General features: G+C 52.9%; 2 protein-coding genes across 5 annotated transcripts in view; one reads left to right on the forward strand and one right to left on the reverse strand.

Moving 5' to 3' along the window:
• Sirt6 (sirtuin 6) overlaps positions 1–562 on the forward strand; it is a 7194-nt gene extending 6632 nt beyond the window's left edge. The window contains exon 9 of the mRNA XM_033759613.1: positions 5–562. Within this exon, the coding sequence (XP_033615504.1) occupies positions 5–179 (175 nt within the window). The 3' untranslated portion in view covers positions 180–562. The remainder of the gene's footprint in view (positions 1–4) is intronic.
• A 488-nt stretch (positions 563–1050) lies between these two features.
• Positions 1051–11558, reverse strand: Creb3l3 (cAMP responsive element binding protein 3 like 3). 4 transcript variants are annotated; one of them, XM_033759568.1, is made up of 11 exons: positions 11416–11558; positions 10145–10272; positions 9576–9707; positions 9075–9339; positions 7813–7919; positions 6201–6338; positions 4819–4925; positions 3220–3288; positions 2239–2323; positions 1962–2058; positions 1051–1587 (listed from the first exon to the last, which is right to left on the reverse strand). In XM_033759568.1, the coding sequence occupies exons 3-11, from the start codon at positions 9705–9707 to the stop codon at positions 1289–1291; spliced, it is 1299 nt and encodes a 432-aa protein (XP_033615459.1). In that variant the 5' UTR covers positions 10145–10272; positions 11416–11558; the 3' UTR covers positions 1051–1288. The 4 variants fall into 4 exon arrangements, with proteins under 4 accessions (XP_033615459.1, XP_033615458.1, XP_033615457.1 ...); XM_033759567.1 differs by having other exon boundaries at positions 10145–10281; XM_033759566.1 differs by having other exon boundaries at positions 10145–10337.
• Positions 11559–23425: the final 11867 nt, after the last annotated feature.

Below are 23425 nucleotides of genomic sequence, written 5' to 3' on the forward strand. Positions count from 1 at the left end.
CTCCCACGCCTGAGCTGGAGCCCAAGGAGGACAAGGATGAGGACTCCACAGCCCAACTCAATGGCTCCACGCCCGCCCGGTCCAAGTCTGAGCCCCGCAGCCCCAGAATGGAGCGGCCCGACAGCCCGGCCTCTTGTGGGCCCCCCAAAAGGCTGAAGGCCGAGGCGGTGCCCAGCTGACCAGCGGGCCGGGGAGGGTGGGGTTTTCTAGGAACTGCGTGTGTCGTCACGGCGTCTCAGGGACTTGGGACTCTGGACGCCAAGAGCTGCGGCCCCGGCTTGGGGCATCCAGCAGTGCCCGGGAGCAGCCACAGCTCAAGCTGCCAGCCCAGGTGCCCACTGCCCCGCCAGGCTCCAGCCTCTGACTCAGGATGTGACAAGAGGGGCCGGACCCTCCTGGTTTCCAGCCCACGCGGGATCCGTACCCTGTGGCCCCCAACGACCTCCAGGACCCCTCCCTCGGGTCTGAATCTCCCCAAAGCCACCTTCATGGACCTCCAGGAGGGGACCACAGAGGCAGGCACCGGCTTCCTGCAGAGGCTACCAAGGCAATAAAAACAGCTGTCCTACATCAAGTGTGTTTGACTCCTCTGTGTGGCCAGGCCAGGCGGCCTGTGCCTGTCATCCCAGCTACCCAGCAGGACCAGGTAGGAGAACGGCAAGTTCAAGGTCAGCCCTGGTACCTTATCCAGACTCTGTCTCAATAAAAAATAGAAAAGGCAAAAAAGCCCAGCACTCGGGAGGCTGAGGCAGGAGGATCGCTGTGAGTTTGAGACCAGCCTGGGCTACACAGTGAGTTCCAGGTCAGTCTCAACTATATAGTGAGACCGTGTCTCAGAAAACCAAAAAAGAAAAAGAAAAGGCTGTGGGTGGAGCTCAGTGCGAAGGCCCTACGTGTTTCCTCATCCGTTCATGGGTGCCTCTACTTGTAGACACCCTTGAAGGGTCCCTGGGTCCACCCGCTGCCACCCCAGCCGAGACTGGGGACCCGGCCTGTACCTCCCACCCCTACCCAGGCCAGCCCTTCTCTGGGGGGACCTGGGAAGCCCTCATCCCACCCAGGCCAACTGGGTTCTGTCAAAATACTTTATTCAAGCTTGTGCAGTCTTAGAAAAGGTGGGTGCCTGTGGCTGTGTCCAGAAAGGTTCACGGGGGGCTGGGGTGCTTCTCAGACTCTCCTTTGAGTGTCCACTTGGGGGGCCTCCGTCAGTCCCCGGGTTCAGCTGGGGTCCCAGTGGGACTCTGGCCTCCAGCCCCCTGGGTCTGCTGCTGTACTGGTCCTGGGGTGCTCAGAGCTCCTCCCCTGCCGGGCTCGGCCCTGGCTCTGGTACCGCCCAGCCCAGCACGGCGGCCCGGCCCAGATCGCCTGTCACATTGCCCAAGACCAGGCTGGAGTTGTCTGGCTCCTCCGTGGCATTGACCACATCCAGCCTGTCCAGGAAGGCCCCCCAGTCTCCCCCCAGGCCGCCGGGGGCCTCTCTGTGGGGTGCGGCAGGGTTCTGCGGGGAGCCAGGGGCCTCGGTGCCTGGTGCGATTTCCCCCGGGGCCACACGCGAAGCCCCCTCGTTGTGCAGCGTCCTGGAGAAGACTGAGTGGAGTCAGGGGTCAGGAGGGATGGGACGAGGACTGGAGTCCTGTCACTTTCCTGGGAGTCTCTGTGCCCCAGGGACTGAGGGCGCAGGGGGATGGGACCTGCGGGGAACCCCTGAGGGGAGATCGTTTTTAAATACGGGGGACGGAGCCCAGGGCCTTCACCCCGAGCTCCCTCCTCAGTCTTTTTTTTGGGGGTACTGAGGCAGGCAGTAGCACCACTGAGCTAAATCAGTGGCCCCCCCAGCCCTTTTTATTTAGGGTCAGGGTCTTGCTAAGTTTCCAACCAGGGAACCTGTGATCCTCCTGCCTCAGCCTTCCAGAATGCTGGGAGGACGGGCGTGTGCCAGGCCCCAGGAGAGGGCCACCTACCTCGCGTGGGCGCAAAGTCCCCAGAGCTCTCGCTTTTGCCGAAGGCAAAGGGGCTGATGGAGGGGAGGATGATTAGGGCGAAGGACAACACCAGGACCTGCGGGAGACGGCCAGGGTCAGCCATCCGGCCCTCCCCTGAGCGCGCACATCACCCGGGAGGGAAACGGGCGTGGGAGACAGGATCAAGCTGGACCCTAACCCTCCTGTGGCGTCACCCCGTCCTACACCCGCTCTGCCAAGATGAGACCCCCCCACCCCGTGCCGGGGCAGGACTTACGGCTATGCAGGTCCCCGTCTGGGCAGACTTGCTAGTGGACTGAACCACGAGAGCTTGGAGTTTCTTCAGCTGCTCCAAGAGGGACCTGGGAGGAAGGAGAGGGCTCGGGTCTCACTGCACAGCCCAGGCCAGCCTTGGACTCACAGTGATCCTCATGCCTCAGCCTCCTGAGGGCTGGGGGAATAGGCGTGCACCACCACGCCTGGCCAAAGTTTCCATTGTAATTGAGGTCAAAGCTCAAGTCCTCCCTGCAACCCATAGGGCCCTGCACGGCCCACAGTCCCCTCCCCAACTCCCCTTACCCCCCCTTTGGCAGCCTCGTCAGGATCTGTGCTGCCCCAGGGCCTTTGCACAGCCATGCCATTATTCCAAAGACCCTGCTCCCCCAGATACTTCTGTAGCTGGTTTCTTCCCCTCGTCCTTTGGGTCGATCTGTAAAATGTCACCTCAGCAAAGCTGCTGGACTTCCCTGTTTACAGCAGCCCCTCCTCACTCTAACACCTGACCTCACTTGGCTTTTCTCCCGAGTGGGACTCTCATTTAGGATTTTGTTCATGGTGAGCACAGCACACTCTGTGCACCATGCACCCTTTCTGTGGACAGACCGTGTCTGCTGCTTAGTTTCTTGTTGGGGTCCCAGTGCCCAGAACTGTGCCAGCTAAATGAACATAGATAAGCAGGTGCACCTCCTCTGTTAGAGTGACAGAATAGGGTGCAGCCCCCAGCACTCCTCACTGCCAGCCTCTGGCTGCTGTCTACACCGTTTCCACCATCTTCTCCCTAGTAAACTCTTACACACCCGTCAAAGCCCCAAGTCTAAATCCCCTCCTCTCTGCAGCCTTCGTCCTTTGGAGGTGGACCCCTTATTCTCTCCTCTTTCCCACCACCTCACAGACCCTCTGCCTTTCACCCCACTCTCCTTCAGGACCCTCGGGCTGCTCCCCCTACCCTGTCCTTGGCCCCAGCTGTACAGAGACTCACAGATTCTGCTTCTCCAAATGCGAGACCTTCCTCTGCAGCTCCTGGTTCTGGGCGGTGCAGGCTGACATCCTGCAGGGATGTGACATTCCGAATGCGCCTGTCACCCACTGGCCCCACTAGGCCCACTTCACACCCAGAGCACCCAAGGGCAGAGACAGGAAGTCATTTGTCAAGAGCCACCCAGCAAGGCTTTGACACGGCCAGGATTGAGTCTCACAGTGGTGCTACCCAGGTTGGCCCCAAACTCCTAGACTGCAGCAATCCTCCTGCCTCCGCCTCCTGAATAGCTAGGGTGACAGGTACATGGCTGCTTAGGACCAGGATTTAAAGGCAGGTCTGTTGGTTTCTAAGCCCCACCTCTGCACTGGGGGCAGAGACCATCGAGGCATAGCCCCCGGATTGGGAAAGGTGCCAAACTCACAGCAATGCTTCTGGAAGACGGGCTCAAAGGAGACCATATTCCAGCTGGCCCTCCCTGGGACTGTGGGCCACTTGATTTCGGGTCTCAGTCCCCTCATCTATAAAATGGGGGCACAGCTGGGCATGGTGGTACCTGTTTATACTCCCAGAACTAGGGAGGCTGAGGCAGGAAGGTCCCAGGTTTGACCCCAGCCTGGGCAATTTAACAACTTATTGAGGCCCTGGCTCAAAAATAAAAGTGCCTGGGGGTATAGCTCAGTGCTAGAGTGCTTGCGTAACAGGTGCAAGGATCTGAGTTCAAGCCATAGTACAAATATATATATAGAAAGACCAAAAAAGAACAATAAAATATACAAACCCCTGGTGAGGCTGATCAAAAAGTACAAGACAGAGAGGAGCGCAAATAAACAGTACGAGGAATTTTAAAGAAATAACTGTAGGCACTGCATAGATTAAAAATAATAGGAGAGGGCTGGGGATTTAGCTCAGCGGTTCGGTGGTCTGCCTTGCAAGCGCAAGGACCCGAGTTCAATCCCCAGTACCAAACAATTAAAAAAAAAAAATAGAGCCGGGTGTGATGGCGCACGCCTATAATCCCAGCACTCGGGAGGCTGAGGCAGGAGGATTGCTGTGAGTTCGAGACCAGCCTAGGCTACAAAGTGAGTTCCAGGTCAGTCTCAACTACACAGTGAGACCCTGTCTCCAAACAAACAAACAAACAAAACCAAACAATCAGGAAGACGGGAAAACAATAGGCCTACACCACTCAGTAAAGTTATTCTTGGGTTAAAAAGAATGTTTCCTTCTTCATTTTCTTTTTTTTTAACCCTGGGGATTGAATTCAGGGCCTTCACACTGAGCTGCATCCCTAGCCGTTTGTGTGTGTGCGTTTCACGTTAAGACAGCGTCTCACTAAAATGCCCAGGCTGGGCTCAGCCTCCCGGATCTCCGGGAGGACTGATGTGCACCACCAGGCCAGGCTGGCACCGCATCTCTATCCAGGGCAGGAAGTGTCCCTGAAACCCTCCCTAGGCGTCGCTGCCGCCCTGTGATCGGTGTGAAAACTGGGCTCTCCTAGAGAAGAAAGGTAAGACCCTCCACCTGCGACCTTAGCCACACGCGTTCCTCTTCCCAGCTCTGCGTTTCCCCTTGAGTGTGCAGTCCAGGCCCCGCCATTACCGAGTCTCCAGGCCATCAATATACTCCTTCTTCTTTTTCCTGCTTTCTTGGGCTGACTGTTTGTTGCGGATTTTCCTGCGGATCTTTTTCAGCACGCGCTCCTCATGCTGCACAGTGAAATGGGGTGGAGGCAGGGTCAACGGGTGTCCCCGGTGCTTATTTTATTTTTAATTTTAACGTAGGGTCTCGTTAAATGCCCGAAGCCGTGTTCAAACTTGCATCCTCCTGCCTCAGCCTCCGCGAGGGCCGGGGTGCACCTGGCGGGAGGGCACCACAATCACATGACGTTAACAAAAGCCAACCGCGTTGGCCTTGGTGCCGCAGCGCCACCATGTGGCCACCTCCGGGATCGGCACCTTGCCGTAGTCAGCCCGTTAGGACTCATTGGTCTACAAACCTAGGAGCAAAGACAGCCTTGGCAGCCTATAATTCTGTAATCTCAGCGCGGAGGCACGAGGACTGCCCCATGTTCAAGGCCAGCCTACGCCACTTAGTGGGTTCAAGGCCAGCCTGGGCTACCAAGATCCTGTCTAAAAAAATAATAAGTTGGGCGGGGTGGCGCACGCCTGTCATCCCAGCACTGGGAGGCTGAGGCGGGAGGATCGCTGTGAGTTCGAGAGCAGCCCGGGCTACACGGTGAGTTCCAGGGCAGCCTCAGCTACGTAGTGAGACCCTGTCTCAAAAAACCAAAAAAAAAACTGAAAATAAATAAGTAACGTACACAAGAGCAAACAGTGGAGTGTTGGTACTGAAAGCAACAAGCCTGGGCTGGGGATTTAGCTCAGTGGTTCCGCCACCTGCCTCACAAGGGCAAGGTCCTGAGTTCGATCCCCAGTACCACCAAAGAAAGAAAGGGACAAGCTGGTGGGGCTGTGGCGACCTAGAGAGTCCAAGCAGCTCTTCAACCATCAGCTGGTGCATGTGGTTAATCTGGCAACAGCAGGCTACAGGCGCTGAATTTGTATGTGCCACTGCCTGATCAGAAAAACATTAGCAACCAATTCAAGCACTGCTAAAATGCCCAAGATTCTAATGAAAACATGCCCAGGGGCCATACCTGGATGCAGGACACTTGCTTTGTAAGCTGTGGTGTAAGCGGGGCGAAAGAAAGTCATGGCAAGACGGGTACAATGGAGCACACGCATCATCCCAGCACTCTGGGAGGCTGAGGCAGGAGGATCTCAAGTTCAAACCCAGCCTGGGCAATTTAGCTACTGAGTGACACCCTCTGTGCTGCGAACTCTGGATTGAATTTAGGGGGGGACCTCTGGCTGATTTTGTGGCTCTGGAGACAGATGTGTTAAAGTCTGAGTGTACACAGCCTAAAGGGGAGTCCCATAGGCAGGTTGCAGGAAAGCTGGGGCCAGGGTGTCCCCACGCACCTTGGTGAGGGGCAGCTGGGTAGGCAGGGTGACCCCCTCCTTGGCCAGCAGCTTCTTCTCATCTTCAGTCAGCACCAGCTCCTGACAGTGGCCGTTCCCAGGTCGCAGGAGGTGGGCAGCAGGCAGGTGCTGCTGCTGCTACAGAAAGAAAAAAACAAAAAAACAGGGGATCTCTTTGGACGCAGGGACTGAGCAGGAGCCTGGGGCCAGGAAAGAGGCAGCGAATCTGAGGAACTTTCAACCCATCAGCTGCAGAATCTCCACAGCGACAGGGTTCTAAATACCCACACGCGGGTTCGTGACGCGGCCGCCGGCCTGATTCCCCGAACGGAACCTACAGCCTCCCTGCCAGGGGCCAGGGCGCATGCGCAGAAGCTGTTCGCAAAAATCACTCGACAGCTACCTCCTGAGCACCTACTGCGGGCCCTCATTGTTCCAGGCCGGAGACCCTCACTGCTGCTCCGGGCCAGTGCAAGGCAATGACGGGAAGCCAGGCAAAGAGAGAGCACGTTGGGTAAGTAAAGGCCCGTGTGTGCCGAGAACCCAGGACTACACGGAGCGGGGAAGGAAGAGCGCCACCTCGTGCCAAGACGGCGCCATTGCTGAGATGAAGCTCAGGGTAAGAAAGGAGCTGGGCGTGGTGGTGCACACCGTCATCCCAGCACTCGGGAGGCTGAGGCAGGAGGATCCCCATTCCAAAACCAGCCTGGCCAACTACGTCACTTAGCGAGACCCTGTGTCCAAATAAAAAATGAAAAGGGCTGGGGATGGAGCTCCGTGTTGAGGCCCTTGGTTCAATTCCCAGTACCACAAATGAGTAAAGAAATTAGCAAAGTGTCACATGCAGTATACTACATTTTTGTTTTGGTTTTTTGAGATAAAGTCTCACTATGTAGCCCAGGTTGGGCTGGAACTCACAGTGACCCTCCTGCCTCAGCCTTCTGAGTGCTGGGATAACAGGTGTGCACTACCGTACCCAGCATGTCTAATTAAGATGGCAAAAATTCTCCTATCTTCAGGGTGCCTGTGAAACTAAAGATAATAGATCAAAAGCATTCAGGCTGGGGTATGGTGGCACATGCCTGTAATCCCAGCACTCAGGAGGCAGAGACAGGAGGATCGCTGTGAGGTCAAGGCCAGCCAGGGCTAATAGAAAGACCCTGTCTCAAAGAAAACAAAACAAGCCAGGAGTGGTGGTGCAAGCCTGTAATCCCAGCACTCAGGAGACTGAGGCAGGAGGATCATTGTGAGTTCGAGACCAGCCTGGGCTACACAGTGAGTTCCAGGTCAGTCTGAACTACATAGTGAGACCCTGTCTCAAAAAACAAAAAACAAAAAACAAAAAAAAAAAAGAAAGAAAAAGAAAAACAAAACAAGCACGGGCCACCATGCCTGACTTATCTGATTTATTTTTCATTTTTTCCCTCTGGTCTTACCTACAGTGGACAGTGGCCCAGGCTAGGGGAAAGTAACGGACCAGAACGGGCAGCCACTGGCTCGTCTGTCACTCTGGGCTGATGATCCCTGTCCCCCTCTGTGACTTGTGCTTCCAGGCTCTGAAGCCAGATGTCAGAGTCCCTGAACCGCCCACTCGGACAACCAGGGTTCTCACCGGGTCCCCGCTGCCACCAGCCAGCAGGAGCTCCTTGACCGTCAGGTCGAAGCAGGAGGGCGAGCTGGCCTGCTGCCCTGGGTAGAGGGCTCCCGCGCTCCACATGTCTGCAGGGTGAAAGGACCAGACAGGGGGAGGTGAGGCGGGCTGCCTCACCCCCAGCCTCTCCCCGCCACCCCAGCAAGTGTCCATCGTTGTCCTTGATGCCTGCCGGCCTCTGCCACAGCCTGGGGTCCCCAGGGCCTGGGTCTAAGGGGAAAAGCCTCAGTTTCCCCTGGCTGTCAGACAGAATCCAAATTCACCCTGGCACACCTGTGTCTGTTCTACGGGATTAAAGAAAGTACAAGACATTAGCCCCGAGTGGAGAGACACACGCCTGTCATCCCAGCACTCTGGGAAGCTGAGGCAGGAGGGTGCCAAGTTCCAGCCAAGCCTGGGCAACTTAGTGACTTAGTGAGACCCTGCCTCAAAACATAAATAAAAAGGGCTGTGAAAGTCCTGAGCAACACAAATACAACCTTTAAGAAATACCTGGCACCATTAGAGGATCCATTAGGCACCCAGAAAGGAGAGGCTGGGCAGGGACCAGGTCTGATTCGCCCCAGCTCCATCCCTTCTGGTGCCTGGCACATAATAAGCTCACAGCTTTAAGCACACACTCAGGCCGGTGGCCTTGCTTGGATCCCGACTGGGCAGAGCTGGGCGACCTTGGGTGAGTGACTTCCGGTCTCTGAGCCTCCGCCCGCCTCACCAACTCACCAGTAAGGAGGCCCGTAAGAGCCCTTCACTAGTAAGGGACAAAGGACACTCAATGGCCACGTATCTCCACCAGGGCTCTGCCTGGCCCATCAGGGATGTCTCGATGTCCCAGGAGTAAATCATTATTGATCTGTCATCTGATACGGCCTGAGCTGCAGTCTAGGGGAGCAGCCGGAGGCCAGGGTACCCCGTAATCTCTTGCCCTTTCTTTTTTTTTTCTTTTTTGAGGTGCTGGGGATGGAACCCAGGGCTTTCACACACTGAGCTCCATCCCAGTCCTTTTTTCTTTATTATTTTGAGACACGTTCTCACTAAGTGACCAACTTGCTTGCACTTGGGACCCTCCTGCCTCAGCCTCCCCAATAACCGGGATAATAGGTGTGTGCCATCACACCCACCTTGGTTCTTGCTTAACCTCAGGGGTCTCTGTTACCCCATCTCCAGAACAGGCCTCAGGAGGGGAGTGACATCTGGGTCTCTCTGTCCCTCCCAGGGTGACTCACCCAGGTCTATGGCCACGGAGGACTCCGGCACCTGTGTCCTGGGGGACCTGGCAGGACCTGGAGGATTGGGAAGGTAGGAAGGGCAGCTAGCTAGGGTGGTGCCTGGCCCTCCACTGCGTGGAGGGCTGTCCTGGGGGTCAGAGGGCAGGTCCTCGGAGAGGCCGCTGTCACTGCCCGCAGGGGACCAGGTCGGGGAGCTGGGGGCTGAGTCACCAGGGCCCAGGATGGAGCTCAGGAAGTCATCGGAGTCTGACCCGGGCAGCGCCTGCAGGAGACAGGTCAAGGGGTGGGACTGAGGATCGCTGTGTGACCTCGGGCAAACAGCCGACCCTCTCTGGACCTCGCGTCCTTTCTCAAGCGGGAGCTCAGGGAACACCCAGGAGCAAGGCAGGAGCCCCGAGCTTGGACTCGGTTCCGGCCTGGGAGAGGTTGGTGGTTCTGAATGTCTAGACACCAACGCGCTTCGTTCCTGTGGAGCACGGGTGGGCCAAGCGGGGTCACCTGGTCCTCGGCAGCAGGGGCCCAGCCCTCAGCCAGCTCCACGTGTCGCAGGATGCCGTCCTGCCGGTCAAAAAGGAGGTCCAGGAGCTCCAGGCTGTCGATGGGACCCACGGCACAGGTGGGCGACGCCATCTAGGGGGAGGGGACAGGTGTGAGGCCCACAGCCCCCACCCTGCAGCTCCACAACCTGGTGGCAGGAGACCAGCTTCTTTTCTTTTCTTTCTTTTGTTATTATTTGCAACACTGGCGATGGAAGCCAGGGCCTTCGCACTGAGCTCCATCCCCAGCCCTTTTCTATTTTTCACTTTGAGACAAGGTCTGGCTAAGTCACTGACTTGCCCAGACTGGGGTTGAACTTGGGACCCTCCTGCCTCAGCCTCCCAAAGTGTCAGGATGACAGGTGTGAGGCGTCACACCCGAGAACGGGTTTCATTATGATAGCTAGAGAGAGGGACACCACGGAGCCACCCTCTCTCGACTGCTCTCTCTGGCCTCAGTTTCCCATCTGTGCCATGGAGCTGCAGCCCCTCTCATGGGTCCCCTCCCTCACGGCCCCCGGTAGGACTCACTTTGCCAGCTGCTAAATCCCCATCCGTGGGCCCGGCAGGCTATGCTTGAAGACGTCCTGGGTTCCTCCTCGGAGCTGAGGTCCCCTGGGTGGTGACTGTCACTCCTCTCTCTGCCCTGGTCACCACCCCTAAAGATGCTGAAATAGTGCCCAGGAGAACCCAGCCCGGCCCCTGGTGCTGAGTGGTGGACAGGCTTGATGGACAGGACGAAGGGCCAGTGAGCAGGGGCAGGCAGGGGAGGGGCGGGAAGACCGTTATCAGGGTGTTTTGTGCTTTGGCAGCGGGCGGTGGGCAAAGACCAAAGTCTGGGCGTCTAGGTGCTGCCATGACCTATTCCCTACTTACGGGGATTGTTGCTCTCCAGTATCACCGGGTGTCTGTCCCTCAGAGCCCAGGGTCCCTACAGGGGTCCTGTCTACTCCCAGCACAGACCAGGATGAAAAAATTTGGTCCCTCTGCCTTGAGTTCTCTTCTGGCTCCCTCACTGGTGACGACCCTCTGTCCACTTTCCAGGATCAGCTCAGCCATCGCCCTCCTTGTGTCCCCCACTGCCCAATCCCCACAATCAATTTCTTCTCGAAGCATCTGTTGTTCATTTAATCAACAAATATTTACTGAGCTAAACATTTCCTGCCCCAGGGCCTTTGCACTTGCAGGTTCCTCTGCCTGGAAATGCCCTCTCACCCCCTACTTGGCTCTGTGTCACGATGGTGCCAGATTTGAGAATATTTGCTATTTAATGAATCAAAGACAGCTGAGGGGCCACCTCTGCTGCCCCCAGGAAAGGAGCCCCTGTCCCTACCCTGTTTATCATATCAGCACTTTCCCTGAACCCTCGATTCTTTGAAATTTTCTTCATTTGCTTTTTGTCTTCTCTCATTCTCATATTTACTCTCTCTCTCTCTCTCTCTCTCTCTCTCTCTCTCTCTCTCTCTCTCTCTCTCTTTCTTCCTCTCCCTCTCTCTCTGAAACAAGGTCTCTCAATGTAGCTCAGACTGGCCTCGAACTCACAGTGATGCTCCTGCCTCAGCCTCCCGAGTGCACCTGTGAGCCCATCTTGTTCTTGTCTCCCAGCTGCCTGCGGCCATGGTACCCGCAATCTGCCAGCTCTTCCCTCAGAATGTAGTCACCCCTTGCCCCTCTGCCACCAGCTTCCTAGTCCATCCCACTCCCCGTGCCCATTATAAAGGCTGGCCCCGTGCAGTCTCCTCCTCCTCCTCCTCTTCCTCCCCACGTCTGCCCTCTCCTCTACCCCAGTCTTCTCCACTTACCGCGATTCACAAGGCTCTGCATGCGTTTTGCCATCTCCCTTATATGTGCTATAGTTTCGCCCTTGAACGTCCCGAAAAGGCCCTTGGTCCTCAACTTGGTGCTATTGGGAGGTGGGCCTTTAAGAGGTGGGGCCGGTGAGAGGAAGTGAGGTCATGAGGGCGTGGCCTCAGAGGGCCTATTAGTACCTCCTCCCCGCAGCTTCCCCCTCCTCTGCTCTCACGCCTCCTTCGGGGAGTGGTTTGCTTCTGAAGTGTGTGTTGCCACAGGCTTAAAAGCAGCAAAGCTGACAGTCCATGGAATTGGACCTCCAAAACTGGGCCAGAATACACCTCTGCTCCTTATAAGCTGTTAAATTCAGGTATTTGTGACAGTAATAGAAAGCTGACTAGCCCACCATCTTAGCGTCTCTGTCCAGTATTCCACACACGGCACGGTCCTGTCCCAGGACCTTTGCACTTGCTGTTCTCTGCTTCTAGGACCCTCTCTCCTGGATCTCCCTGTGGCTGACTCCTTTCACTTTCAAATCTCTGCTCAAGAATCGGGGGTGTAGCTCAGTGGCGCTGCGCCTGCCTGGCAAACACAAGGTCCTGAGTTCAATCCCAGGTATTGGGGTGAACAACAAATCTCTGCTCAAATTCAGATCCCAATTTAAACAACAGCAACAAAACAGCTCCCCCAGGAAGCCGTCCCTGACTACCTGGCCTGGCTTGGCAGTGCACACCTGTAATCCCAGCGCTTGGAAGGCTGAGGCAGGAGGATCACACAAGCTCAAAGTCAGCCTGAACTGTATAGCGAGATGCTGTCTCAAAAAAACCAAATGGAAAAAAAAGAGTGGACTTTTTCGAGACAGTGTGGTCTTTGTTTTGTTTTGTCTTTTTGAGACAGGGTCAGTGTAGTTCAGGCTGGCCTTGTTATGCAGTCCAGGCTGGCTTCGAACTCACAGCTATTCTGCCTCAGCCTCGAGAGTGCTGGGATGTCAGGGATACGCAATCACACTGGGCTCAGGCTGGGCTTGAACTCACTGTGTAGTCCAGATTGGCCTTGAACTTGCAGCAATCCTCCTGCTTCAGCCTCCCAAGTGCTGGGATTATAGGTGTGTGCCCCCACACCTGGCAGAAAAAGAGAGAGCCCTACTGTGTGCCGGATCCCATCTCTAGAACCATGCCTGCAATACAGCTGCTGCCAATGAATATTTGTAGAAAGAAAGGTCAAATGTCTGTAAATATAGTTTAGCATAGGGGGTCCATGGACAACTATAACCCTTGGGCAGTTCTGGCCCTCCGCTTGTTTTTCTAAATAAAACTTTATTGTCACATAGACATGATTCTGTGTCTACATTGATTGTAGCTGCTTTCAAGGTGCAATAGCTGAGTTGAGTAATTTTGGCTGAGACCATGTGGTCCTACCGAGCCAGAAATCTTAACTGTCTGGCTCTGGACCGACAAATTTGTTGGCACTTGGTTTAATGGATCAGACCTGCTCTTTTCAAGAAGCGGGTCATGTACTTGAGACTGTTGAATATTTAGAATCCAGAGAACTAACAGAAAAATATTTTAAATTTTATTTATTTGTCTATGTATTTGCAGTGCGGGGGATGGAACCCAGAGCTTCCAATAACCTAGGCAAGTGCTCAACACTGAGCTGCACCCGCTGCTCTTTTTATTTTTTATGTTGAGACAGGGTCATATTAAGTTGCCCAGACTGGGTTCAAACAGGAGAACCTCCCTCCTCAGCCTGCACAACTCAGTGGCTTAGCGAGACCCAGTCTCAACATAAAAAAATAAATAAAAGGGCGGCTGGGGATTTTGGCTCAGTGGTTCCGCTGCCTGCCTTGCAAGCACAAGGACCTGAGTTCAATCCCTGGTACCACCAAAAAAGGGGCGGGGGCTGGAGATGGAGATCAGTTCAGAGGCCCTGGGTTCAATCCCCAAGATCAAAAAACAACAAAATGCCGGGCGTGGTGTCACGCACCTGTCATCCCAGCTCTCAGGAGGCTGAGGCAGGAGGATCGCTGTGAGTTCGAGACCAGCCTGGGATACACAGTGAGTTCCAGGTCAGTCTCAACTACATAGCGAGACCCTGTCTGAAAGAACAAAATAAACAAAACTTGTGGCCGTCTTTGTGACTGTCACTATTATAACTCGTGGGCTCCTGAGAGAAAGCCGTACATCCCCCTGCAGTCTCCTGACAGTCGCAGACACAGGCTGTCCCTTCCCAGTGACCTTGGCCATTTGGCCTGCTCCTCTGGTCCCGTGAAGACAGTCGCGCCGCACACGTGAGGTCGGGGGGTCAGCAGCTCGGTGACTCGCGTCAGCTTGAGGTGGACGCCACACCTGGATGCCCGCTCCACACAGAGGCTGCGTTGGCTGCCATTTCACCTCCAGAGTCCTCTGTCTTCTCGTCCAAGGGCTATGGCCACTCTGCCCTTTGGGGACAATTCTGGGGGACAAGGGAGGCGGGAGTCCAGGGGGCAGTGGCTCCTCCCACCCCCACCTGATCCACTGGAGGGACACAGGGACAGGATATCTGAACTTAGGCTCCAGATGTCTCCACGAGGTGGCTTCCCTGGCTCTGTCCCTTCCCACAGAAGGGCAGACGTTGTGCCTGACAATCACTCACGCACCCGTTCATTCATCCACCCCCGTGACCGTGACTCATTAAGCGCTGTCGTGTGCCAGGTGCCAGGGACACAGCAGACAGCAGAACAGACACACTGTCCCCACCCCCTGCCCGGTGCAGCCGGCTTCCCAGTGCCAGGACAGAGACACAGTGAGACCATCCCTGTCAGAGCCGGGAGTGAAGTCAGATGCAGAGCAGGAAGCCAGGCAAAGTGGCTCACACCTGTCATCCAGCACTCTGGGAGGCTGAGGCAGGAAGATCGCAAGCTCACACCCAGCATGGGCACGTTGGTGAGACCCTGCCTCAGAAAAGAAAAAGGGCTGGGAGGTAGTTCAGTGTGACATCCCTGGATTCCATCCCCAGTGCTGAAAAGAGAGAGAGAGAAGGGAAGAAGAGAAAAGAAAAAAGAAAAGAAAAGAAAGCAGGAGCAGGGATGGGGAAGGCGGATGTAGCTTGCAGTTTAGCTCGGGCCGTAGGGAAAGCTTCTGGGAAGCCCCCCAGGGAGGCAGGAACATGTGTGGGGCCTGCGGAAACCCCGAGTTTGAAGGACCCTGGTGGACCCAGGGAGGCGGGGGCAGGAAGGTGACCTCATCCCGGGAGGAAGGGCTGGGGCTGAAGTGACCCCCAGAGTCAGCTGGTTCTGAAGGTTTCTACGTAAGCGGGATGGGATGCAGGTATGGACAGGCTGGGAGGCCCAGCGTGGGCACGCTGAGTTTTTCGCTTTCTTTTGGTTTGGTTTGGTTGTTTTGAGGCAGGATCTCCCTAGGTAGTTCAGGCTGCCCTTGAACTCATTGTGTAGTCCAGGCTGGAGATCCTCCTGCCTCAGCCTCCTGAGTGCCGGGGTGACAGGTGTGTGCCACCACGCCCAAAACACTGAGTTCTTTAAGCTGATGTCTGCAGCCCACAACAAGGTGACTGCCCCTCTCTGGGAAAACGAGCCGGCCCCAGGGCAGTGTCCCGTGAGAGCAGAAATCTCTGACTCCACACAGAGGCTCTCCCCACCCACCGAGTCTAGGCAGCCTCTTCCTGCTGATTGCTTTATGGCCGACGGGTCCAAGGGTCACAGCGATACCTCCCAGCAGAGAGAAGAGGCCCCTAGTGGCCAAGGCCAGGGTCACCTCAGCACCCCCGCCGGGCACGGAGGGCGCAGCCCGACATCCAGCGCTCTGGGAGGCTGAGGCAGGAGATCCCAAGTTCAAGCATAGCCCAGGTCGTCTGGTGACTCTCCAAGCCCCCGTCTCAAAATTAAAAAGAAAAATCGCCTAGGGTTGTGGCTCAGTGGGGAGGACCCTGGGTTCAATCACCAGAGCCGAGCTTGGGGAGGGGGGGACACGGAACGAATCCAAAGAGTTTTTTATTTGGGACTGAACAGGAAGCCTGTGGCACAGCAGCCTGTGGCCAAAAGAACCTGTCAGGCGTTTCTGTTTTGTTTCCCTGCGGTGCTGGGATGGAATCCAGGGCCTCCCCTCCGGGCTGGTGCTCACCATTTAGCCACAGCCCCGCCCCCGCCCCAGAGGAAGTTTTTCAGGGCCATTGCGGAGGATGACATAAATTATCTCGAAACATTAATCTTGGCTACCAGGATCAATAACAAAGGTGATAAGGCCAAGGGTGGTGGCACAGGGTCCTGAATTCGAGCCCAGCCCGGGCGACTTAGGAAGACTTGTGTCCCTAAATAAAAAAATAAAAATGGCTGGAGATGTAGCTCAGTGTGAAGACCCCAGGTTTCACTCACGGCACTGTAAATAAATATACACTTACGAAAGCACCCAGTGTGGTGGTGCACACCTGTCATCCCAGCACTCGGGAGGCTGAGGCAGGAGGATCGCTGTGAGTTCAAGTCCAGTCTGGGCTATCTAGCGAGACCCTGTCTTGAAATAAACAAATAAATAAAAGAGCGGAGAACATAAGTCAGAGGCCAGTGGTTGCCCAGCATGTGGGAGGGCCTCGAATCAACGACAACACTGAAGAAAAAGGAAAAAGAAAAAAGAAAGAACCTAAATCCCATCCCCAACTCAGCAACAGTGTATAAAAAAGCTCCAGAAAAAGCTTCTCTTTTCTGTTTCCTCACCTGCAGAAGGTGGGGACAGAGCTGAACGTTGTATCAAACCCCATCCAGTGCAAACATAGAAGTTAATATTCAACCCCACAGAAATCAGAGAGAATGGCGTCAGATCTAAACTGTGGGCAAGCACGTTACAGATGTGAAAGCCTGCCAAGTCAGGGCGATCCCACTCTGCACCTTGGGGCCGCACACGAGGAGGGGGGCTCTGCTGAGAAAGAACCGAGCAACGAAAACGGTGGTACACACCTGTCGGCCCAGTCCTCGGGGAGGCTGAGGCAGGAGGATCTCAACTTCAAGAAGGGAAGTAAGTTCTCACCTTGATAGGTTTAAATTTCACACGCAATTAGCACCCACAGGGGTGAGCTCTCTCCTCTTCTTTCCTTCTCTGAGAAAAGGAGCACCCTTGCCACGAGCAAGATCCTGAGCCTAGTGCCCAGCCTAATCAAAACCACGGCTGAGGCCAGGGATTTAGCTCAGTGGCACCACACCTGTCTCGCAAGTGCAAGGTCCTGAGTTCGATCCCTGTACAAACACAGAAAAGACCATGGCTGGCATTTACTGACCACCTACTGCATGCCAGGTTGAGCATTCAATCCTCAGACCCCTATGAACATGGGATGTCTTTTTCATTGGGCTTTGTTTTGAAACAGGGTTTCACTGTGTAGTCCAGGCTTGGCCTTGGGTTCCTGGGGATTCTCCTGCCTCGGCCTCCCAAGTGCTGAGATTACAGGCATGCCCCACTATGCCCAGCTTCTTGGCCTCTATTTTTTTCCGCACTGGGGATTGAACAAAGGACCTTGCACTTGACAGGCAGGTGTGGCACCACTGAGCTAAATCCCCAGCCCTCTTGGCCTCTTTTACAACCAACATGTACAGGAAATTCTGAACCCTGTCAATGATAAAACACTCTTGCCCTGAAGAAATTGGTGTTGATCTGAGCCAGGGGTCAGCAAACTTTTTCTGGAAAATCTGAGGAAAGTAAATATTTTCAGCTTTGCAGACCGAAGGGCGAATACTTAGCCCCGTTATTATTATAACATAGAAGCAGCCCTGGATAATATGCAAATGACTGATTGCTGCTGTGTGCCAATAAAACTTTATTTACATGCAATTGCTATTTGTTTCTTTGTTTTTGGTGCCAGGGATCAAACTTGGGTCCTTGTACTTGCAAGGCAGGTGGTGGCACCACTGAGCTAAATCCCCAGCATAAAACTATTTACAGACACTGCGATTTGAATTATTTTATAGTGTTGGAAATTGAACCTATGCTAGGCAAGTGCTGTACCCTTGAGCTATGTCCCATCCTTGTGGTTTTTTGTTTTGTTTTGTTTTTTTGTACTGGGGATCAAACTTGGGACCTTGTGCTTGTGAGGCAGGTGGCAGAGCCACTGAGCTAAATCCCTGGCCCCTTTTGTTTTTTGAGACAGGGTCTGGCTGAATAGCTCAGGTTGGCCTAGAATTCCAGGTAATCCTCCTGCCTCAGCCTCCTGAGTGCTAGAATTACAGGCATTCACCACCATGCCTGGTTTCGTCCTGCCCTTTTTATTTTATTTCTCATTAAGTTTATTGGTACATTTTAGGTATATAGTACAGTTACATTTATCACTGGCATCTTGTATTTTTACACGATGTATCTTGGCTCTTATTTTTTCCCCATTCCCCTGCCCTCCCTATTTACAAAACCTTTGTTCTCATTTTTCCTTTTCTCATATTTTTCTTTTCCCTTTTTCCTTTCCCCTATCCTTCCCACTTCCCCTACTCCTTTAGCTTTTTTCTTCCTATTTGACATTATCAGTTATACAACTTGAACCTTATTTCCACTTTGTTTTTCACACCAGAAAAACTACTCAGTATTTACAAGTGTGTCCTATTTATTTCACTTAGAGTGTGGCCTCCATATGCATCCATTTACCTATAAATGACTCTAGTTTCTCTTTCTTTTTGGGGGTGCATTGAGACAGGGTCTCACTATGTAGTTGAGACTGACCTGGAACTCACTGTGTAGCCCAGGCTGGTCTCGAACTCACAGCGATCCTCCTGCCTCAGCCTCTGGAGTGCTGGGATGACAGGTGTGCGCCACCATGCCGGGCTTATTTTTTATTTTGAGACAAAGTCTTGTTAAAAAGCTGAGATGCTCATCCTGGGCTTGAACTTGCAATATTCTTGGCTGTCTACCTCCCAGAGTGATAGCTTTTACATTTTTCAAGGTTTAAAACAATAGAAAAATTATTTCATGGTTTTCACTGAGCCACTCCCCCCCGCCACCCCTATGGAATATTTCTTCAGCTCACAGCCAAGATCACTTGCTTCTGTGTGGTGAACGCTTCTTTCGCTTGAGTGGGGCAGAATGTAGAAATCTAGACAGAGACAGATCAACGTCATTATTATATGGCTGCTTAGGGAAAAACTTCGCCGGGAGTGCATGCCTGTGACCCCATCACTCTGGGAGGCTGAGGCAGGAGGATTCTAAGTTCAAGCCCAGCCGGGGTTCTTAGTGAGATCCTATCTCAAAATAAAAAATAAAAATAAAAAGGGTTGGGGATGTAGCTCAGGGCAAAGGCCCTGGGTTCCAGCCCCAGTACCTGGGGATGGGAGTGGAGGTGGAATTTGCTGGCCATTGCCCGAGTTTTTTCAACCCTTCTCCAAGCCTCCAGCTCTGGCAGGTGGCAAGGGTCCCCCAGGTGCAGACCTAGACACCCTACCGCCGCCCTTCGCCCAACCAGGCCACACCTGGATCGAGTTGCGCTGTTGCCCGGCTTACTCCGCCCTCTAGCGGCTGCCCGCGCTACTGCAGCTCCGGCTTTCTTCCCTCAGAGGTCGTTATTGTGGCGCCGGGCTGGTCCGGAACCCACGCCCCCATTCCTAACCCTAAGCCCTTGCGGGGTTCTCCAGAGATGAGATCAGCTGGACTCGTGCCAAAGAGAGCCACAAGTTTGAATTACGCTGAAACTTTTCAAAGGCTTTTCATAGACACACCTGTCGGGCAGCTGGGGTGCGGCTGGGGGGCGGAAGCAAAGCCTGGCTCTGTCCGGAGCAGCAAGAGCAAGCAAACAATCAAACAAAATGCATCTTTTAAGCCAAACGTAGTGGTGCGCACGCCTGTCATCCCAGCACGCAGGAGGCTGAGGCAGGAGGGTCACTGTGAGTTCGAGGCCAGCCTGAATAAATAGGGCGACCCAGTCTCAAAAAGAGGGAGGGGGATATAGCTCAGTGTGAAGGCCCTAGGTTCAACCCCCCGTGCTGTAAAAAAAAAAAAAAATCTTGATAAATTGAGGGCCACTGACCTTAGGGGAGATCTACACACACACACACACACAGCCGGACTTGTTCAGCCAGGGAGCTTGCTAATCACCTCTGGTTCAAATAAATAAAAGCCACTGCGGTGACTAGAAACCCTGAGTTTCAGACTTCGATCAGAACAATGTCAATCTTCTCCAAACCCCTTTCTGACTTCTTCTGTCTGAAGGCTTTTCGTGGCTAAGGCAGAAGCTGACGGCAAAAGACAACTACCCCCCCTAGGGGACAGGAGCAGCTTCGTGTTCGCCAGGGACTAGGGCGGGCGATGTGACCAGGACTGAATTCCCCGCTTCACACAAATAAATTTCAAAAGCCTGTGTCCCTCTTGCTGAGTGAGGTGCGGCACACCTATAATCCCAACACTCAGGAGGCTGAGGCAGAAGGATCGCTGTGAGGGTAAGGCCAGCCTGGGCTGCACAGCGAGACTCTGACTCAAAAGACAAACGAATACACCTTAAAAAGTCAATGAGAAGACTATGTTGATGCCTGGTCCCGGAAAAAAACAAACAAACAAAAAGAATAAAAGACTGTCATTTAATTCATCCCAAATAATCACCCTATGACAAAGGTTAAGTGATGGAAAGGCTAATGATCAACCAAATTCCTTTCATTTTCTCTGCCCCCTTTGCACTCTGTGTGCAGAGCTGTAAGAAAGAACATTTAGGGCCAGGGATTTAGCTCCGTGGTTCCTGTGCCTGCCTGGCAAGCACAAGGGTCTGAGTTCGATCCCCGGTACCAGGAAAAAAAGAAGAAAGAAAAAGAAGTAGATGTGCCCAGACATGAGTCAGGCCACAGGACAAAGTTACAACATCTAAAAAGCAGCTTCAGGAGCCACGGGGAGGAGCCTGACCTTGGGGGGGATGACACTGGCACATCCTGTTCCCTGCCTGGCTCTTCCCACGTCCCCTCCTTCCTCTGACTAGTTCAGCACCTGGTTTAACTTGTGATCCTCCTGCCTCAGCCTCCCAGAGTGCTGGGATGACAGGCCTGCACCCCCACACCTGGCTACCCCATGTTTCTTGAATGAAATAATATGTGAATACCCATATTTTCTGGGTTGTGTCTCTGCTTGGTTCAGTCTAGACCCTGGATAGATGTTTGCTGAATGAATTCATATATATATATATTGTTTTACTGCTAATTTGACACAACTGAACCAAAGCATTTACCATACCTGAAATACTTTGAAGACAATCATATGCTATAGTCTTAAGACCTAACTACAGAACAAGCAGAACAATTAAAGCTACATAAGGCCTTAAAAGATATCCACAGTGTATATTACTTTAATATTCATTCATTTACAAATTAAACTACATACCATTTGATTTCTTTTGCTTTCATTGTTTTAATCAGGCAGGATTCATTCAAGAAAAGGCAACTTAGTTTTTGCACGTAAGCTTTATTTTTTATTTTTTGGGGGGGGTTTGAGACAGGGTCTCACTATGTAGTTGAGACTGACCTGGAACTCACTATGTAGCCCAGGCTGGTCTCAAACCCACAGCGATCCTCCTGCCTCAGCCTCCCAAGTGCTGGGATGACAGACATACACCACCACACCCGGCACGTTCTGATTTAATTTTTAATAACAGCTAGTAACAACCAGCCTCTGGCATTCCTGAAGGGTGTTTGTTTGTTTTGTTTTGGTATCTGGGACCAAACAACTCCTGAGGTTTTAACAATGGGCTCTGGCCTGCCTGAAACAGCTGCCGGGTAGCAGCACAGCTGGGCTGAAGTCCTCTCAGTGTCCCGGTTACTGGCTGGAACATGGTGTTCCAGTCTGAGCCGTTTAATCACTTACAGGGCAGTGAGGAAGCTGAGCTTGCTTACTGGAACTCTACCCTGGATAAGATGTGTAATCAGGCTGGGCGTGGTGGTGCACGCCTGTGATCCCAGCACTCGGGAGGCTGAGGCAGGAGGATCACTGTGAGTTCGAGACCAGCCTGGGCTACATAGTGAGTTCCAGGTCAGTCTCAACTACGTAGTGAGACCCTGTCTCAAAAACAACAACAATAACCGCTATCAAGAAATCAACCAAAAACAAATGTTGGCGGGGTTGTGGGGAGAAAGGAACCCTTCTCCATTGCGGTGGGAGTGCAGACTGGTGTAGTCACTGTGAAAATCAATATGGAGACACCTCTGACAACTAGGACTAGAGGTTCCACTTGACCCAGCCATCCCTCTGCTGGTATCTTCCCAGAAGAATTAAAAGAATCATACCACAGTGATATATGCCCACCCGTGTTTATAGCGGCACAGTTTGTAATAGCAAAAACTTGGAAACAGCCCATTTGCCCATCAGTTGGAGACTGGATAAAGAAGATGTGGTTTTTCTATAAAATGGAGTACTACTCAGCCATAAAGAATGAGAAATTAGGGTCACTCATAGGAAAATGGATGCATATTGAGGTCATACTCTTAAGTGAAATAAATCACACACATGTAAATACCAAACAGTTTCTCTGGTGTGAAAAAGTAAAAGTGTAAATAAGATCCAAATGGTATAACTGACAGTGTGAAATAGGAAGAAAAGGGCTAAAGGTGTAGGGGAAGAGGGAAGGGGAGGGGAAAGGAAATAAGGGAAAAGAAAAAATACGCGAAAACAAAAAAATTGAAAAAAAGTTTTTGTAAATTGGGAAAGGAGGGCAGGGGTTAGGGGAGAAAATAAGAGCCAAGACCTGTCACGTAATACAACATCCCAATGATGAATGTAACTGTACTGTGTACCTAAAATGCACCGATAAAGTCAATGAGGAAACAAAAGTCTCACTATGTAGTTCAGACTGCTCTGGAACTCACTGTGTAGCCCAGGCTGGTCTCAAACTTGCAGCCACCCTCCTGCCTCAGCCTCCCAGTGCTGGGATCACAGGTGTGTGCCTCTACACCAGCCACTTTTTTTTTTTGGTACCAGGGATCGAACTCAGGACTTTGCGCTTGCAAAGCAGGCGTGGTGCCTCTGAGCTAAATCCTGGGCCCCTCCCTGGATTTTTGGAAAATCAAACAGACCCTCTGGCTGTGGAGAAAATCATGAAGGACTGGACCAGAGCCGAGATGGCGAAGCGGGCTTCCAGAGCTGCTTTTCACTGATCGCAGGCCGCCTCCCCATTGTGCCCAGTGATTATTTTGTGGTAAACATGGAGCAGAAGAGAAAGGAGGAGGCAGACTGGAACACCTACTCCTGCCCTGCTGAGGTTTCTCCCAAATTAGGGAATCTGCCCCTCAGTGTCCCCTTGCATAAAGATTTTATGAATCGGGGATTCAGCTCAGTGGTGCTGCACCTGCCTCGAAAACGCAAGGTCCTGAGTTAGTGGGGCTGTGGGTTCTATGCCAAGTGCTGCAAAAGAAAAAACCTGTCCCTACACATAAGGCTTAGTTTTCCTTTTATAAAAGATGAAATGTTCTTTAAAATCAGACCCCACATGTAGACTCAACCCAAAAAAAGCGTATGTGATATGAAAAGACACTTCTCAAATGACGTAGAGGCCGCGGATTTAGCTCAGTGGTTCCGCCGCCTGCCTTGCAAGTGCAAGGACCCGAGTTTGATCCCCGGTACCAAAAAAAAAATATATATATATAAAAACATACGACGTACAATTTCTCTTTTTGGGGGGGTGCTAGAAATTGAACTCAGGCAGGCATGGTGCCACTGAGCTAATCCCCAGCCCTCTTTCTTTTGTTTTTTTTTTTTTTGCAATGCAGTTTCACTACAGAGTCCAGGCTGGCCTTGAACTATGTAGCCCAGACTGGTCTTGAACCTGTCATGATCCTCCTGCCTCAGCCTCTCAAGTGCTAGGACGACTGGCCACCAGGCCCGGTGACTTTCAATTCTGTTAAGCAAATAACCAGACATAAAATGACTGGATCAGGTAGCAATTTTATTTTTAATTTTGAAAGAACCATCACATTTTCCTTTCGAAGACCTTAAAAATTTGGAATAATTTTTGGCTTCCATAAAAGTTGCAAACAGAGTACATAATGCGCTCTGCACCCTAACCCAGATTCCCCCAACATCACACCCTATATAACCA

The sequence above is a fragment of the Fukomys damarensis genome, unplaced genomic scaffold (assembly GCF_012274545.1).
Source record: "Fukomys damarensis isolate Sample0158 unplaced genomic scaffold, DMR_v1.0_HiC HiC_scaffold_37, whole genome shotgun sequence".
Lineage (NCBI taxonomy): Eukaryota > Metazoa > Chordata > Mammalia > Rodentia > Bathyergidae > Fukomys > Fukomys damarensis.

Coding starts and splice junctions, on each gene's coding strand:
- Creb3l3 (XM_033759568.1), bottom strand. CDS start 9,707: ATGGCGTCGCCCACCTGTGCCGTGGGTCCCATCGACAGCCTGGAGCTC. Junction 9,340..9,575: donor CCCCTGCTGCCGAGGACCAG/GTGACCCCGCTT, acceptor TGTCTCCTGCAG/GCGCTGCCCGGGTCAGACTC. Junction 3,289..4,818: donor ATTGATGGCCTGGAGACTCG/GTAATGGCGGGG, acceptor ACATCCCTGCAG/GATGTCAGCCTGCACCGCCC.